Source organism: Dysidea avara, chromosome 1 (genome assembly GCF_963678975.1).
Source record: "Dysidea avara chromosome 1, odDysAvar1.4, whole genome shotgun sequence".
NCBI lineage: Eukaryota > Metazoa > Porifera > Demospongiae > Dictyoceratida > Dysideidae > Dysidea > Dysidea avara.
The window spans coordinates 21055853-21074736 of record NC_089272.1 but is presented as its reverse complement, the minus strand read 5'-3'; the positions used below and the strand labels follow the sequence as shown (position 1 = coordinate 21074736).

At 38.4% G+C, this 18884-nt stretch overlaps 1 protein-coding gene across 2 annotated transcripts in view; it reads left to right on the top strand.

The window, feature by feature from the left end:
• LOC136258985 (early endosome antigen 1-like) overlaps nt 1-18884 on the top strand; it is a 70747-nt gene that overhangs the window by 36981 nt on the left and 14882 nt on the right. Inside the window, exons 20-22 of one of the 2 annotated variants that reach the window (XM_066052382.1) lie at nt 6169-6306; nt 9364-9474; nt 14752-14898. In XM_066052382.1, the coding sequence (XP_065908454.1) occupies nt 6169-6306; nt 9364-9474; nt 14752-14898 (396 nt within the window). The remainder of the gene's footprint in view (nt 1-6168; nt 6307-9363; nt 9475-14751; nt 14899-18884) is intronic. The other variant, XM_066052393.1, reaches the window with a different exon arrangement.

Genomic DNA, 18884 nt, shown 5'->3' with positions numbered 1-18884 from the left:
TAAGCTGGTTACTTTTGAGAATTTTTACAATGGATATTTTGGATAAGTGACCATACAGTGATCCAATTAGGCTGGTTTTACTATGTTGTATGTACAGCATGTACTTAGATAGCTGTATTTATATACTCTAACAATACAGATGCATATAATATACTGTATGTGACCTACTGAGCAAAAGACTGGCTGTTTTCGCACATTCCTCGAATTCCATTTTATTGCATCTCAGTATCAAGAGTGGACAGCCAAAGTTTCAGCCTTTTATGATGAATAGTTGTAGTGCTTGACAGTTGAACAGTGATAAACTCAATTTGTACAGCAACAGTACGGGAAATAAATTACAGATAATTGATCATAACTCACGATTGAAACAAGCTACGGAGATGGGACTTGGCTCAATCTGTGCACCATGAACTGGCAAATCACTCAAGGTATATTTCCCTATAATGTAATTTATTGTATCGCAATAAATTGAAGTTAACATGCATGCTGCAGATATTGTGATATAGCACTATAAGAACTTGCACATAATTTCCGTGACCTAAGTGCATGCTATAGCATAAAGGTGCGCTATAATCTAAGCACGTGAAGTAATGTTGAGATGGTTTCAAGTATTGTGTAATCAACAAACTGGTTTAACAGGTTTGCGGTCACATGACATGCCACGTTCTTGAAAGGTAAATGGCCTAGTTAAAGAAAAGTTCTAGTAGGTGAAACAAGACCGCTAGTGTCGTGTTGTGTACCGGGGACAGTGGTTGGTGAACAAAAAATGTGCCACTCACACGAGTTGTGTATGAGCCGAGCTACCATGGCCAGAGGTTCTTCATAGCAGTCCTTCCAGCCTACGGAATTGATCGAGATGGTAAACAAGAAACAAGGTCGTCATCGCTGGAAGTTCATTATAACTGGTGAGCTCGTTCCTTGTGTGACACGCGTTACATGCGGCGCACTAAATTGAACGAAACTGATCGCACCATTACAATAAGATGAACGGCTATCGAGGGATACTAGCCGAGTTCTCACGCACGTTCTATAGGAAGTTTAGCATAATTAAAGTGACGCTGCGATGAATTGCTGTACTGGCTTAGTCTTGTCATTAGCTTTCAAGCTTGTCCTTTAACATTGTGTCGTTAACTTCCGGGCTTGTCTGTTCAAGTTTGTCATAAACCTCTGTTCCAAGTGTTGTCAACTGTTACACTTGTTTGTTTGAGTTGTTTAATTGTTATCAGGGTGTAATAAGCTTTCACCATTAGCATGTTTATATATGCACAGCTAACATGTGCCTTGATTTGCATGAGGTATTGCTGTATTTATTTTATATGTTATGTACACTACTGTTGCTCATGCCTTAGTTAAGTGCTAGTGCTACATGCTGCTATCACATAAGGCACTGCTGCATGATGATGCAGCATGAATGTTATTGTGCTTTAATAATAATGTGTTACATCAATGATTTTCCAGCTGTAAGTACTCCTACTATTCAGCTTCTATTAGGTCACTGACACTAGGCACTACTTATGCTGGATACATATAGGCACTGGCTAGGTTACGGCTAAGGGTCACAGATGGTGTTATCAAGCATATATCGCTGGCAAAAGCAAAATAAAAAACTCGTAATAGCTTAATGCTATTGCATTGAGAATGCTGCTGCATGATATGCTGCCTTTGCATGATTGAGAGTGCTGCATTGCTGCTGTTGCATAATGAGAGTGCCGCTGCATGATATGCTCCTGTTGCATAATGAGAGTGCTGCTGCATGATATGCTGCCATTGCATGATTGAGAATACTGCATTGCATGATATGCTGCTGTTACATGTTTGGCTGAGAGTGCTGTTGCATAATGAGAGTGCCGCTGCATGATATGCTGCTGTTGTCGCATAATTGGCTGAGAATACTGCCGTATAAATGTAGCCCCGGCAAAAAAACAAAAAAACTTACATGCTCTAATTACACTGTGTTTGTACACTCCTCCATATAGTTTGGTGGTAGCTGAGGGATGAGGAGGGGACCACAACCAATGGGCAAGCATTTGCTGGACAAGCTTTCTCCAGTAGCATGCTATACGTAAGGCTTATAACTTTGTATGTTTGATGGTTGGTCGCTCACGAGCTATTGCAAGTATATGAGGCTATTGTGCTTTTACGCTATGCAAAGTATGTTGCATGATTCACTTAAGAGAGTACTGCTGCATGAATGTTATTGCTGCTATGATTGCACTGAGGGTGCTGCTGCATGAATATTGCTATTGCTGCTGCATGAATATTGCTACTACTGCTGCCAATGCACTGAGGGTGCTCCTGCATGAATACTGTATTTACTGTACTTGATTAAATGCAACGGCGTTTATTATCTTAGTTCCAAAAATCAATGTGGTGACTATTCAAACTCGACTACCACTCGCTTCTCATGAGCGATGTTTAAGCCATTATTTTCACAATCGATTGTGGGACCACTCAAATGCTGCGACTATTAAAGGGCGGTGTTTAATCAAGTAAGTGCAGTATTGCTGCTGCTACTGCTGCTATTGCACTGAGGGTGCTGCATGTGCTGCATGAGTATTGCTGTTGCTGCTATTACACTGAGGGTGCTGCATGTGCTGCATGAGTGTTGCTGCTGCTGCTATTGCACTGAGGGTGCTGCATGAGTATTGCTGCTGCTGCTATTGCACTGAGGGTGCTGCATGTGCTGCATGAGTATTGCTGCTGCTGCTGCTATTGCACTGAGGGTGCTGCATCTGCTGCATGAGTATTGCTGCTGCTGCTGCTATTGCACCGAGGGTGCTGCATCTGCTGCATGAATATTGCTATTGCTGCTGCTATTGCACTGAGGGTGCTGCTGCATGAATATTGCTATTGCCGCTGCTATTGCACTGAGAGTGCTGCCACGTGAATGTTATCGCTGCTGCAAGAATGCTATTACTGCTGCTGCTGCATGAATATTATTGTTGCTACTGCTATTGCTCTGATTATTACTGCTTCCGTTAAAGCGTATATATTCCAGACATCAATTGGTCAATATACAATACTGCCTAAGTATGGCTACTACGGCATCTAGTGACCCCAACCTGATCCCTCAGTTGCCCAATTCCATTTGTGGCTGCTGCATGAACATTACTATCGCTGCATGTACAGTGTATATCATGGCCCCAGCACAAAAAAATAAATAAATAAAATTAATTAATTAATTTAAAAAAAATAAATAAATAAACAAATTATCGCCACTTAATGAAACATTAGTGCGGCCACGTAAATGTAATGACTGCTGTGAGCTTAAGGGTGCCACTATTGCATGATCTGCCGAGAGTGCGGAGACTAGCGGAGTACTGTGCGATGCTCTTGCTGCTGCATGATATGCAACCTCATGATATACCGAAGCACTGCTGCATGAATTTTATGGCTACTGCATGTCTGCTATTACTGTTGCCACTACTATTGAACTACAACTCTGCCGCAAGTAATTTACTTCTACTGTTTCATTGCTAGTATTGCTGCCACAGCATGCATGCTCTTCACTATAGCCTTGCGAGTTATCACTGCTTCTGCAGACAGGCATGTCCTAGCTGTTGCTTTCATGTAATACCATGCTTATGCGACTGCTACACTATTTAGTGACCACCTCAGTTGTCTAATCCCACTCTAATCTTACTAGCTCATTCATTATCATTACTGCCACTGCCACTGACATCATTATATTTCCATGATTGAATTACCACTAATGTGTAACCACTCTCCAATCCCTTCTACACCAACCCCCCCTTATGCTATTAATTATGTACCTAGTGGGTATTTGTATACATCCCTATGGCCAAAAGTGTTTTTCTTTAGTAATACTATTATCTCCTTAAGCACGGCAGCTCTTAGACGTGCTTGGGTTATTCCATTTCCACCTTTGCGTACGTGAAATTGCCACCGGTTAGTTACAGTGCAGTAGCTTTCTGTCGTTGAACATGCATACAGTGTATGTGACCACTACACTTCAGCTGTGTTACTCTCTGCAGGCTTGCTCCATGTCCATGCATATGCAGGTTCATTGGTGTCTACAGGCAGTTAGGAGGTGCGCATACGTACGCCAAGGTTGCACATCCCCTCTCCATGTATATAATAAGACCTTACTATAGGGTTTCCTTTCCCTGGTGTAACAGTAGGATAGGTGTCATTGTCTAGGGAGCCTTTACAAGCTTTTCCATACCTCTGCAACCTACAGGTGTATCTACCTTCTTATGCAATTAAATATTTTGTTCGGTTACCAATGTAACTTGTAATACCTCCAGTATACACCAACTGTTGCATACCTATATAGCTCAATGGCTGTTGCTTTCGCAGGCATGCTCCATACTCGGGTGTATGCATGTTCATTGGTGGCTGCATGCAGGTAGGAGGCTGGGTGCATATATCAACATTTACCAGCTTGTTTTTGGGGGTACATACCTCCAATCCTCAGTTGCACTTTCCTTCGTCAGTACATAGTGTCTGCGTGCACAAGAGTACTCTTGTACTTTAAACTTGAAAGTATCTGCATACAATATTAACTGCTACATGTCTAAAATCATTGCAGGCTTTATACTACATAAGTAACCTCTTTAGCTCTAATTGCAAGTTTACTCATGCTTACCAATGTCTGTATGTATAGTACTTGGCTGTATTCAGACTTGGAATACAACTGTTGCTGCTGCTTATGGGCTTTTACAGTTATGTTCTGCTTACATGCTTGCAAAAATGCATATCAGTATTTGCAAAGCCACTTAATGCTCACTAATATGTGCATACATTTGTTGCTGCATACACACTCGCATACAATCAATTGGCAGGCCTACTGTGTACATTGCATTCATGTCATATGTACACACTCCTTTATACTTATGCCATACCTGCACACTCCTTGGTACTCCAGGTTCTCAGGCATTAGTCCCTGCTGGTCCTGCAAAACTCTGCTTAGTAAGATGCTTACTGCTATTGGTACACATACAGGCTCACTTAGTTGTATTCTCATTTGGTATTGTTGTAATTTTCTATATACCATCGGGATGTGTCATATGCTTCATGCATACTTGTGCTATGTGTGGTTATTATAACTACAATAATATTACTGTCTAAGTACTATTGTAATTTTATATGTGGGGTACAGCAAGCTTGGGCAACAGGGGAAATTTGGAGGAATTTGGATGAATTAGATGCTAGTTATGTAGCTGTAATGCGTTATCAATTGATGCCAATGTTAATGTTCATGACATAGCTTGGTCTGTCATTTTGGTTGCTGGTGATCGATTGCTGCAGCTTGATATGTCTTAGTGGTTTCTATCATCACTTGCAAATGCTATGTTCATTCATCTACCCTATTTAGGGAAGAACTTACTGCCCGCCCTATGATTTCCTCAGTTGCCCGTTATTCATCCAAACTCATCCTCTCTATATCACATATTATATGATCTATATATTGTCATGTCATGCATGATCTCATGTAGATATAATCTTACTTGCTATTACGGTATCGTTGTATTCTTGTTGCATGATTGTTGAACTTGTGTATTGTCACGTACACTACTGGCTTTGTGGGAAAATGTTATGTGATTAGCATTAGGAAAAAGAGTAGGCAATGCAGAGCTTGGTGCGGTGGAAGGGTGGATAGCTAGGTTAATAAATGTATTATATATATGAGCACATATGTGTAATTTAATCCTCTATAAATGGTGGCGGTTGCCACTATTCCCAGGGGTGGCCCCCAGCAACCAACATGTTAACTCCTCCATGTTGACAAAGAAGAAGGCTATTCCAACTAAGATGGTGAATGTTGTTTTTACTGCATCGTATATAAATGCCTGTAACTCATGTATCCTTTGCTGAGCAAACACGAAACAAAGATTTTCTTAATCTCCATAAACAGGCAAATCCAGTGATGTATAAGTTTTATTGATTTGAGCTTAATTTCAGTGCATACGAATACGATTGAAGTGTGCGTAAATTTTTCATGTAGCAAGTGTATTTTTACCCAGTGTATTTCAATATGGTTTTATGGCAAAATAGAATTTTGCGAAAACAGCCGGTTTTCGCTCAGCGGATCACATATGTGACCTATTTTTCACGTGTGCTGATTTGTGTACATTCAAGTGTATATAATTGCAGTACATAATAATTATGTATTCATCTGCTATGAAAGTTTATGTCTTGTTTCAGGCATAATAATGTAGAAGCTAAGTATAGTAAAGAAAAGGCATCATTAACAGCTATGGTCACTGAACTTCAAAGAAATAATGATATTTTACAAAGCAAATTATCACTGAAAGAGAATGAACTAATAGCATCTCAAGAAAGGTATCCATGCTGATTCATTCAATTGTTGCATATACCGTATATGATTAATGTGAACCCCAGTACTCCAAATTACATACGTATTTACACATGTACGTTTATTATAATAGCTGTGTACGCACCTAATGCATAATCCAATATACTGTACATGTGCAAATCATGAACTCTGCAGGTTTTGCAGTTATTTGGCTGTTCTGTAAAATTGTCATCCTAGAAGCTTAGTGATTATTTTCTATGCTATTTGGCAGCTTGTGTTTAACTACGTGTTCCACCAATATACATGTAGCAAAATATGGACCCAATACTGATATCCATTAGTGAATTACAAATACCATTATTCACCATATACAGGTGTAGTTTTATTACAGTGTATTTGTTTGTACATACATATTTGTAGTTGTATTGTACTAGTATGTTTAAAAATTATTAATTAATAAATGAAGTAGGAATCCAAGCAATAAAAGTGTGAATTCCTCTTGAGAAGGTGGCAAATAAGGTGATATCCAGGTTTATAGAGCCTTAAGAACAAAGTTTACAGATTTTTTTGTAATAATATGCAGGTACAGGTGTATTTACCCATTGTGATCAACACTTTATACAGTTAAATTTAGGCTTGCATGATCTGGTCACATTTTACAATGCTTATTTCAACTGCTTTAATAGAACATACTCTAACTTTAGCAGATATATCGCCGACTATGCATTATTGTAAACAAAGCACTGTAATTTTTGAAATATTAAAGTGTATCCTAAGGCTATGTCATTGATATCAATTTACTCGTGATATAATCAGGATAAAAATAATGTCTAGGGATTTACCCTACAACAAAAGTATAAGGGTCAAAAGCACGCCATAATTATAAGTGTCAAATCATTTGCATATCTATCCATAACTCATTACCTGTTGATCTCATTCACTCCAAACAACCGTTGGCCGATTAGCCATACAATAGTTAGCAAGGCCATACATATTATACAGCTCACGTGATTCAAATTCTAATCAGCATGGCAGGCATTAAGGTTTAATGCATTAATATAATACCATTGACGAAATACTCTAATATATTCTGTTTGAGTTTTTAGTTAATTGAGACTCAAATAGTCAAGGTTATTTGAAATTTTTCACACATACGTATGGTCAGGGCTGCCGAGAGACTTTAGGGGGGCCTGGGGCAAGTTAAGAATGTGGGACCTTATAATTGATATAGATTGCATGCTAAACTAGGGGGGTCTGGGGGCTCCCAAGGAAATTTTGAAAATTAGACCCTATGAGAAGGAATATGAGAGTGATTTGAGTAGTTTATCACAGTATAATATGTTTGTATTACTCTATCAGCTTGTATTACTCTAATATGACTGTTTGTATTACTCTATAAATTTAAGCTTTTTCTAGCTATCATACAATGCCACCTAGGAATTTTCTAAATACTGCACCCTTTGAATTTGAATGTGAGATTGATTTTTAATGTATTATTGTTTACAGCAGGATTTTCAAAGGAAGTTTCCAACAGAACACAAGTTTGTAATACTAGTGGCAGGGGTCTGGGGGTGCAGCCCCTAGATGCTGAAAGATCTTGAATACTTTAACCCTTCAGCAGCCCCTATTCTTACCCAAGTTATTTTGTAAAACTGCAGAAAAACCTCAGGAAATGATATTTTATGGCTTGTGTGATCTTTGCGTAATACGTGAGGATCCCACCCATTAATTAACACGGAACGCTATATACCATATGAGAGCCCTCTCTCCCTTCTACCCAAACATCTAAAAACCTTACAGGAAAACACATAACTCACGTGCTTTGAAGTGAAGAAAGGCGCATTGTTATTCTTCACCATAGCAGCGAAAGATGGGTGCCACCATCTTGTTATAACCCTGGGTTACAGTACATCATAACTGTATATTTTTAGAATCCTTATCACGTGAGGAACATTTTTATTCTTAGTAGAACACACCATGATGCTCAGAGCGAAAGTTATAGAAATTTAAACAGGTACAAATTTTTTGATGCGTTTTTGTGTGTTTATAAGCGTTGATAGTTTCCCATGCTCGTTCTAATCGCTTCATGTTAAACTTTATTAGAAATGCCTTGGCCTACTCAACAAATTGGTGGTTATTTCAACTTTGTAGCCCTTAGGATGAAGGAGTTATGGACCCATTTATAAAGGGCACCCGTAGCATGCGTTTTTTGGCAATATATTAGCCATTTAAAGGGTTAATTAATAGTCGAAAACTCAACGGTTTGTTATAATGTAACTTATGGATGAACTATTGTGATACTTTATATAACTCACAGCTGGGACACAGTTATCCACTGGCAGATGGTCTACACATGTACAGAAGAATTTTGCAGTGACAAATTAGAGTTTTTGCTATACAGTTTAATAAGTATATTGAGGATATTTGTACGCCCAAGTGCATAATATACTCATACACGACTAAAAATACAACTACAGGCCATATAGTGATAAGCTCATACTCAGTCTTGCATCACTCATGGTATTTGTAATGTTACAATGTCTGCTTTAGAAATTCAGTGCTCTTTCCAACAGTAAAGTTTCTTGTAGCATTAATCTATCAGTACTTGTATTTGGACATTAGAGTGCACTTGATTGCTCTATTAGAGTATATAGGTGACTGTTCTATTAGAGTACAGTATATCGATAGTTGCAGTGCTCTTTAAGCGCCTATATCATTATATTATTATGAGCAGTTGCATGTAATGATTTGCTGACCCTGGAACTATGCTGGATATTGAATTTGCTAGCTACTTGATGCTATCTGTTAGTACTGTTACTGTGACCTGAGACTTCCTGTGTCTTCGAGTCTACAGAAAAGATTTACACTGTTGTATGTTCTTTTATTGTATGCATGAACAATGTATATCTATGGGGCCCACCTTTGGGGACCCTTGAGGTCCCAAACAAAGTAGGGCCCAGCCCCCCCCCTCCATCAGCGGCCTTGCATATGGTGTTGCATACAGTTGTATATATCGCTTGTATGCATCTATGCAGTGCATGTTTTTTATACCATACCATGTACACTCTCTGTACGTACTTTAGATATAAAGAAAAGCTTTCTGAAGAGAGAACCAAACTTAGTCAAGATATTGTATTGCAAAAAGAGAAAGAGTTAAAGTCATGTCAAGATCAATTAAAGCAATGTCATACCAAGTATGTTGTTACTACACTTCAGCTGTGTTATAGACACATGGGTTATGTAACTCTTAAATGCACACCATATAGTACTGTATATATACACTCATTGTAGTAGAGATCATAAAGGGTTGTGCTTTCCTAGCTGCTATAAAATATCACCCAAAACCAACCTCACTTTTCCTTCTGGGCAGTATTGGTTAGGCACAGTCAATCCCTAATGTGGGTTATAAGAGCAACACCAAAAGCTTCCCAACAACCTTCTGTGAATTTTTATTCTTTCATTCTACTAAGTTATTCACAAACTGATACCATCAGTCAAACATACTTTTACCATTTTCAATGCTACAGGCTTAATTTCTTTACTGTTCAACACCACTTAGTCTCAAGACATGCCTATTTGCTTACTAAAACAGCTACAATGCATGCGTTCTGGACATGATTCTTTGTGATTTTTACTTTCATGTAGATGTTGATCTGTGGGTAGGTGTACTAGGTGACCTCCCTTGCTTTACTACTTTTTATTTCTATGATGCCTAATCAAACTTAAAATTTTACTTACTGTATACAGATGTACTTGTTTGTTTGTTTACCTTTTTGTACGTATTATGACTTATGAACCTGTGCATACCACATTACAACATTAGAAGAAAGAATGGCACTGGGCTTATTGTTTTGTCTGAATGCGACCCCAACTATCAATTACTAAAAGAAGTGGCCATATGTGCTTTGTTTTCAGCTATGTTACACTGCATTACATATGAAGACTACTACAAGAAGGACCTCTGCAATCAATCCAGTCACAACAGAATGCTCGGATGATTTCCATTACAAACATAGGGAAGCCATCACATGGTGCTACAGCGAATTGACACCTTACACTTTCAGCAAATATAAATGGAACACAATGGAGGACACTGGTAAGTCCATGAGGCATGCATTGTGCATACTGCGGTATATGCCAAAAAGCACCTGTTGGCTAAAGCGATGTTGGACAGTGAAAAAATCAAGTCTGTAGCCTTAGCCAATATTGAATTATGCTTGTCTGAAGGCGTCAGGCAGTCAGTCAGTTAGCAGAAAATTCATTTTAAAAATTTGTAGCAACCTGTTAGAAGCATTTCAAGTCATACTGAAGGCACTTTCAGGCTTGGTTATGCTTCCAAGGCACCATGAAGGTATTGTGAGGCTAGTTTTAGGGTGGTTTTTTGGCCAGAAAAACCCATGACAGTACTGTTGTATCAAGAGTTAATAATAGTAGGAGGGAGAATGTCTAACACTCAATAGGCTGTATAAAAGAAGCATGTAGTGTATCGTTGTATTCCTTAGTAGTTTCACAACAGTAGTAATGACTGCATAAACACATTTTGTATGATCTAATTAAACAGATAGTCAACTGTGATAGCTCTACGCTACAATGAAACTCCAGTGTAAGATGAAGAGTCAGAGGAAAATTGTCTTTGCTATGACTTTTCAATCCAATAATCCACCCAATACATTGTAGCATAAATGACTTGAGTGATACAGAAGCGTGAAGAATCTTCCTCAGAATAATACATCTACTGTACTTCCAGCTGTATTTTATTGGCTCTTTTTAAACCAGGTGCGCACTCACAGTTGGCCGAAGGCCGGCTGTGAGTGCGCGCCTAGTTTACTGAAATAGTTTTTGTAAAAGTGTGTATGTGTGTACCTATCTATCAACCTTTCTACCTATGTTTGTCCATACGCACCCACATGAGCAAAATCGTTAAATAATGGTAAAAGTAGCTTTTACATAAGAAGCAAAAATGAAATGAAGTCTGTATTAAACTTCTGCACAGGTGAACTTTGCTCTGAGGTGGTTTCTTTTCAACGGACTGAAATATGGGCATGGTGACTTTCCTCAGACTTTGTAAATTACCTTCCCTTTGAGGTTTTCAGGTGTTTAACAACTGGTGCAGACCTTATACACTATCACTTCGAGTTGAAGGGAGCGTTTCCCTTATGTACGTGAACAAAAATGAAGAGCAGCTTTGAGGCGTTGTCGAGAGAATTTGTGGGAAAAAACACAATAGTCAAACTATAAAACAGTTTAGAGGATACTTCTGTGCGTAATATGTTGGTAAAAGCGGTTTGTTTAACAAACGCTTCCTTAGCAGCGTACAGCAACGAATTGAACAAATTACGAAAATTTCATGAATCACAAAATACTAGAATTAGCTAATAATATTATTGCACAACCCAAAACTACCCTATTGGTTAAAATAGTAATTCTTAATTCATAGTAGCACATACTATCTATGGTTAATTCCAGATGAGTTACAGTGCTAGCTGCATGGCACCTGGTTTTTAGAAGTAGCACAACATCAACTTGTTCTGGTCATTTCCATTTGATACCCTGTACTTCTTGGGCTTGGATATGGGCTGAACTAGCTGGGTTGCCAGGAGGTGTGTACCTTGTATTTCTGCCTGTATTTCATCTGACTTCTTTGTGTAATTAACATGTCTGACAAGGAGCCAAATCGTCCTACGCACTCATTTTATGTAGGCCTATTGAGTGTTAGCAAGAGTTCATAATATATATTCTGAGGAGGGTATCCTACTCTCATACAGTATACCCCTGTAGAAGGGCGTATTGTGAAGTTATGACGTAGCACTTCTGAGTTTGCTCGTTCTTTGTATAATTAATGATGTCATTAGTTGAACATGATATCGATTGAATGCATGACTAACAACATCGCTAGCAACCAAATTAACTCCAGCTCTAAACATTTCTCACCGAACTACAATTGTTCCTTCATGGGTTCAGACTGCATCTTACTAGGCCATTCGCAGATACAGCTATCCTGAGCGTCGCGAGTGTGAAATGGTACTAACAATTCTTGGACTTTTACAACTGCTCATACGTCACAAACCACATCATCTTTTCATTACATCATAACTTCACAATACGCCCTTCTACAGGGGTATATGAGAGTAGGATACTCTCCTCTGTATATCAAGACACACGGTAGTGTGTCATGCGGCCCAAGAAGCTGGCACACAACACCCGTGAGTATATTGACAGGAAGAATGAAAACATGATGTTTGCACCTCCATAGCTCTGTGCTGTCTTGATGAAACAAGACAATTTTTGCTGTGGACACACCCACCAACTTCAGTACCCCACGTATCAAATTTGAGCGAAATCGCTTCAGGAATTCCCGAGATATGTGACTTCAAAAATTGGCTTTAGTTTCTTTTTTTTTTTTCTTTTTTTTCTTCCTCTTTTTGCACACTTACAAAAACTGCTATAATACACGAATGCTATATCCAATTGCCTTGATATTTGGCACACAGAAGGGGAATATAACGGTGCATCTCAGTACTAACTTTGGCTGGAATACAATAAACAGGCAAAAGTTATTAGCAATTATTCACGAAAATAACACCAATATGTTGTCACGCCTACAGGGTAAACCGCTTATGGGAAGAAGCTGAAAATCGTTGAGTAAATAGGTTAACTATTGAACCTCAAACCTTTTGTGGTTTGAAAGAAATCGAGCTAAAAACCAGGAAGATACAATGAAAAAACCAACAGTGTGTAACAATTATGCAATCAAGATTAGCTAATAAAATACGACTACTTGTCACGCCTACCAGAAAAACCACTTGGGGTAATGCTTTGAAAATCACTGTACAGATGGAGTAATCATCTTAGAAAGGCTTTTCAGTGGTGTAGAAGAATCAGACTTGAAGCCACGGAATTATAACACGAAATCCAACTTGGTGTAGCAAGTGCGAGATCGAGATACTCTAATAGAGCAGTCATCCTAATAGAGCAGTCACTCTGAAGATAATTCAAGAGATCAGCTAGAAAAAAGTAACCTGTTAGAGATCAGCTGCAAACAAATCACCCTGTAGAGACTTCAACTACAAAGAATTCACCCTGTAGAGAGATCAGCTAGAAGAAGTTACCTTGTAGGGAGTTCAACTACAGAAATAGATAGTTCAGCTAGAAGAAATCACCTTGTAGAGAGTTCAGCTACAAAGAAACCACCATGTAGAGAGTTCAGCTACAAACAAATTGCCCTGTAGAGAGATCAGCTAAAAGAAGTTACCTTGTAGAGAGTTCAGCTACAAAGAAACCATCATGTAGAGAGTTCATCTGCAAACGAATCACCTGTAGAGAGTTCAGCTACAAACAAATCTCCCTGTACAGAGATCAGCTAGAAGAAGTTACCTTGTAGAGAGCTCAGCTACAAACAAATCACCCTGTAGAAAGATCAGCTAGAAGAAGTCACCTTGTAGAGAGTTCAGTTACAAAGAAAGCACCATGTAGATAGTTCAGCTACAAACTAGTGACCCTGTAGAGACATCAGCTAGAAGAAGTCACCTTGTAGAGCATTCAGTTACAAAGAAACCACCATGTAGATAATTCTGTAATAAATATACGTATTATATATATAATTTGTACATTTACTGGTAAAATTAGAAATATTTAAAGTATTTAATATCTGCTTCATCTTTCTTCTTACTGTGGTAAAGAAAAAAAGATAGGTTAAAAAATCCCAAAGCCAGCCATAGGGCGGCTTTGGGGTATACAAATACAAAAAGAAGTGAAATCTAATCCAAAGCAGCCAAGCTGTAAAGAGTGCGGCCCTCAGAAAGGCTATGGTGAAAAAAGATGTGAAATCCAAGGTGGCGGCCAAGAAATGTCTGTGATGGTAGATTAATGGTAAAAATTTTAATAATGACAATTCAGGTGAATTTTGGTGCCGCTTGGTCTTGGCACAGAATTCACCTGAATTGTCATTATTAAAATTATTACCATTAACCTACCATCACAATCATTTCTTGGCTGCCACCTTGGATTTCTCATCTTTCACCATAGCCTTTTTGAGGTCCGCACTCTTTTTTTACAGCTTGGCTGTTTTGGATTAGATACGTATATTATGAACTCTTGGTGTTAGGCACTACTATTAACTCTTAATTGTATTGTATGGCACAGGGAATTAAATGTTCACTGTAGTATATAGCTATAGATGTAGGCAATTCCTTTGTTTCATTGCTTTATATTCTATGATCCCTACTAAAATTTTCTGGTACTTAAAGACTTGACATTAATGTACTTGCTATTGGTTGTTAAAACATGTACTGTACATCTGCTCACTGCAAACTTTGGACGCCTTCTGCAGAGTAAGGCATAATTAAATTACACTGAATTAATAAAATTACACCTTGAATTACACTGTAAATGTAATTCAAGGTGTAATTAATTAAATTACACCTTGAATTACACTGTAATATCTGTAGTATATAAATGTTGTTATATTTTAGGTATAGTGAATTAGAAGAACAGCTTAAACTTGTTTTTAATGAAAAGTCATCATTAACAGACATGTACACTGAACTTCAAACAAATAATGATGGAATTGAACACAAGTTAGCACAGATAGAAAAAGAGCTAGAAACATCTCATGAAAGGTATCTGCACTAATTTATTCATGGTATGATGTACACTGTGAACCTCACTTTTCCAAACTTCAGCTATGCATTGTATGTGCAGTATTGTATACTGCTTTAGAGTACTTTGTGTTGGCGAGATCAAAGCAAAATGTGTGCTTTATTTTCCGTAGTGTGCTATATTCTTCCATTTACACCATGATAAAGTACAATTACTGTATGCTTTGGTTTGGAAAATAAAGAAAAGTTGTGCATTGATTGGAAAATTTTACGAAAAACAAAATCACATGTGTAACTTTTCTAATCACCAAAAGTAGCCATAAAGATACTATTTATTAGCTTTACTACCACGCCTGTACTACATAGACACTTACCAATTGTCTGATGACTACAGTATGAAAATAAAAACACTCGGGCATGGTCTCAAGCCTAACATAGCACTGGGGGAGATATTAGTCTCTTGCCCACACCCTCATGCTTTTATTTCCATATTGTACATGTACATGCGGCGGTGCTTTAACTAGTATATACTGTGCATACTTGATGTGTATAAATATTTAGGGACATAAATATACTTGGCTACATGCCTACAAATTTTCATTCTCAGAATTTTGTAATTATCAGGCTACAATATGCTACAGTATATAATTGGTAGCCTGCGTGAAAAATGACCCTAAAATTTGTTTATCATGAAAATCATGTGCCTTGAAAATTTGTACACACAGGCACTTATCAAACAGTACAGTAGTACTGTTTAAGTAGGGTTTGCATCAAAAGTGATGTGCGCTGCCAAAATACTGCCTTTTAAAACCAGCTTATAGGATCTTCTTACATGACGAAAATCACTTTTACGGAATAATATTAGTCCATCTAACTTCAAATGTATCTATTTATTTATTTATTTTTCATTAAAAAACAAAAAAATACTTACTGGCAGCCGAATATAGAATTTTTTAAAAACCGTCAAAACTCGAAATTTCGTCTCACTCACTCACTCACTCACTCACTCACTCACTCACTCACTCACTCACTCACTCACTCACTCACTCACTCACTCACTCACTCACTCCACTCACTCACTCACTCACTCACTCACTCACTCACCACAGTCGCAAGCCTAGAGCCCAAACGAAGCAGCACACGGTCACCATTTTACATCACAATAACAAACTCACTGGTGGGATGTGCCTTTTGAGGTTACAACGAGTGTACGCCCTGTGCACCTTGTCTTTTCTTTTATCTTCAATCAGGCTGCTTGTCTTCTTCATCCAACGAAACCATATCGAGGCGTTAATTTTCCATATCAACACTTTCTGTTTTAAGCAGCATAATAGATGCCACAAAATTATTTAAGGCGCTTAGACTACACTACTGTACAGAGGTACCTGTACTCCACGATAGGTCACAAGATCATACCATTCTTTATTCTACACTGTACATACCCTGTATTATCAATCTATCGATCGAGACCACGATGACCATGCCTCTTTTACGCTAGCTGCATTGATTTTGTGACCACACACTTTCAATTTGGTATGGGCTGATTCAAGATACTCTAGTCTAATAATCAATTGAAACCACGATGACCACACCCTCTTTTGGGCAAGCACACATGACTCGAGATACTCTAATACAGCAGTCACCCTAACAGAACAGTCACATATTTATAGCTAGCTGTATGCTTTAACAAAAAAACTAAACAAACTAGTACCGTATAACGGGAATGATTTGCAGAAGAAAACATTCGTGAATTTTGCAATTTCAGGTGTATTCGCGAATGTTTTCTTGCTAAAATTTTCCTATAATTAAAAAAACTTTTTTTTGTCATGGATTAGTTGATGTAACCATAGATACTCTCGAAAATCTGTGATGTAGCATTCATGTAACGAGTGCATAAGCGGTAAGTGGTAGCTACTTGCCTTGCTACTGCTATATATGCGTGATGGACCATGGCGTGTGATTCAAACTTCAGTGACAGTGGAATAATTTTTTTTGACTAATGTAATGCAAATCTTTTACAGGTTTTTGCAATTGAATTCGTTGCCTTTGCAATTGAATTCGTCCTGTTTGCAATTGAATTCGTCCTGTTTGCAATTGAATTCATCGGTTTTGCAATAGAATTCGTCCTGTTTGCAATTGAATTCATCGGTTTTGCATCCCGTTTGCAATTGAACTTGTCGGTTTTGCAGTTGAATTAGTCGGTTTTGCAATAGAATTCGTCGCATTTGCATTACAATTCGTCATAAACAAAACGGCTCCAAGAAACCAACCGTGCATTAAGAGATGAATTATTTATGCCATGGAGAGTTACACTTGAGACACTAGAAGGTAATTGGAGCTGGTAGTACGCGAAGTTGATAGCTGTCTGACAAGTTAATTAGCTTGCTCGCAAGTGACCACACCCATCGCGAATGGCGTAGTAGAGTTTGGAATGTTGCTGGATAGGCTGTAGAGGAAGAATTATTGCCTTATAAAGAGTTGTTTACTACTGTTGTACATGAACAAGTTCTTGTAGCAGCTGCTACATCATGTTTTCGTGTTTGCTCCAGCTGCCATTCTTGTTACGGACGAATTTAACTGCAAAAGCGATGAATTCTATTGCAAAACCGACGAATTCAATTGCAAACAGGATGAATTCAGTTGCAAAACCGACGAATTAAATTGCAAACGGGACGAATTCAATTGCAAAGTCGCCGAATTCAATTGCAAAAACCTGTAATGAAATCTATACCATACTACTACTTATTACCTAACTATATACTTATTACTAGCTATGTACTTAACTTAACCAATGTCAAAGTCAGGAAATTCGTCCTCAGCAGTAAGCGAATACTGGCGGAGTATCATTTTCGCATTGTACCTCCACAAAGTCACAGACAGTTGCTGGAGAAGTTGGCGCCTAGCAAACTTTCGAGGTAAACCGTTTCTAACAGTTGTTCTGTCAGCTATGGATCCTAAAATTGATAGGGCATATGGTGACCAAACACCAAAGGTCTCACATACAAGAGGGATAAAATCTCCTCCATTATCATTCACAATGTCCTGGTATTGAGTGTCCTTAGCTATCTCACCAACAGCAGCGGCCACCCCAGCCTGAGAAGAAGCAGAAGATATGACAGCAGACTGAGTGGTACTCCTGACAGAGAGATCAAAATAGGCAGGACGACCAAGATGAAAATCAGGGTGGTATATGTCGCCAGGACGAGATTGGTCAGATGAAATGCCTTGCTCCCTAAGAACACCAGGGTGATCTTGGAGTAAGGCATGGTGTACAATAGACACTAAAGCATTGTGACGCTGGATCCTCAAGGGACCATGAGAGCACCCCAGCAGATGATCACCAAACTGGTCAATCACAGATAGACAAGTAAAGAGGTAAAGAAGGAAACAAAGGAATGCCAAGCCACAAACGTAAAGCTATAGTAAAATCGTGAGGAGGAATAGCTAGACCCAAAGCAGGCTGTGGTAGTGCTTTAAGCCAACCACTGCTGGTGCCAGAAGAATGATCGGTGTTACTATAGTATGTTCACGTTGAGCTGAATCCTGAAAAACAGCTAAAAATTAAAAGTGGACTTTTTCTCAACAGAGTTAACATTTCAGCCAACCAGATGACTATTGGTAACAGCAAAGGTGTCAACAACAGACACATATGGTTTGGCTCCATTACAAGTTTGGGAAAGGGCTGTAGTGGACACTGTACTTATATGGCTTCCACATAGGAAATGTATTGTGAAAATTTTGATTGGCCATAAATATTATGTCAAACATTTGAACAAAAAGATTTTGAAATATTTTTAGTGGGTCAAGCAGTACTACAAATGAGCCAAATTTCAAGATAGTGTATAATTGCATCCATTAGTTATTAAATGTTTTTGAGGATTCAGCTCAACGTGAACATACTATAAATGGGGCAAATATAATTGCAGCCCAGCGATTCACTGTGCCGGAATGGCATGTCTTAGCCTCAGTTTTAGTGCCGCCCCCAAGGTGTGCCTATCGTCCGCACT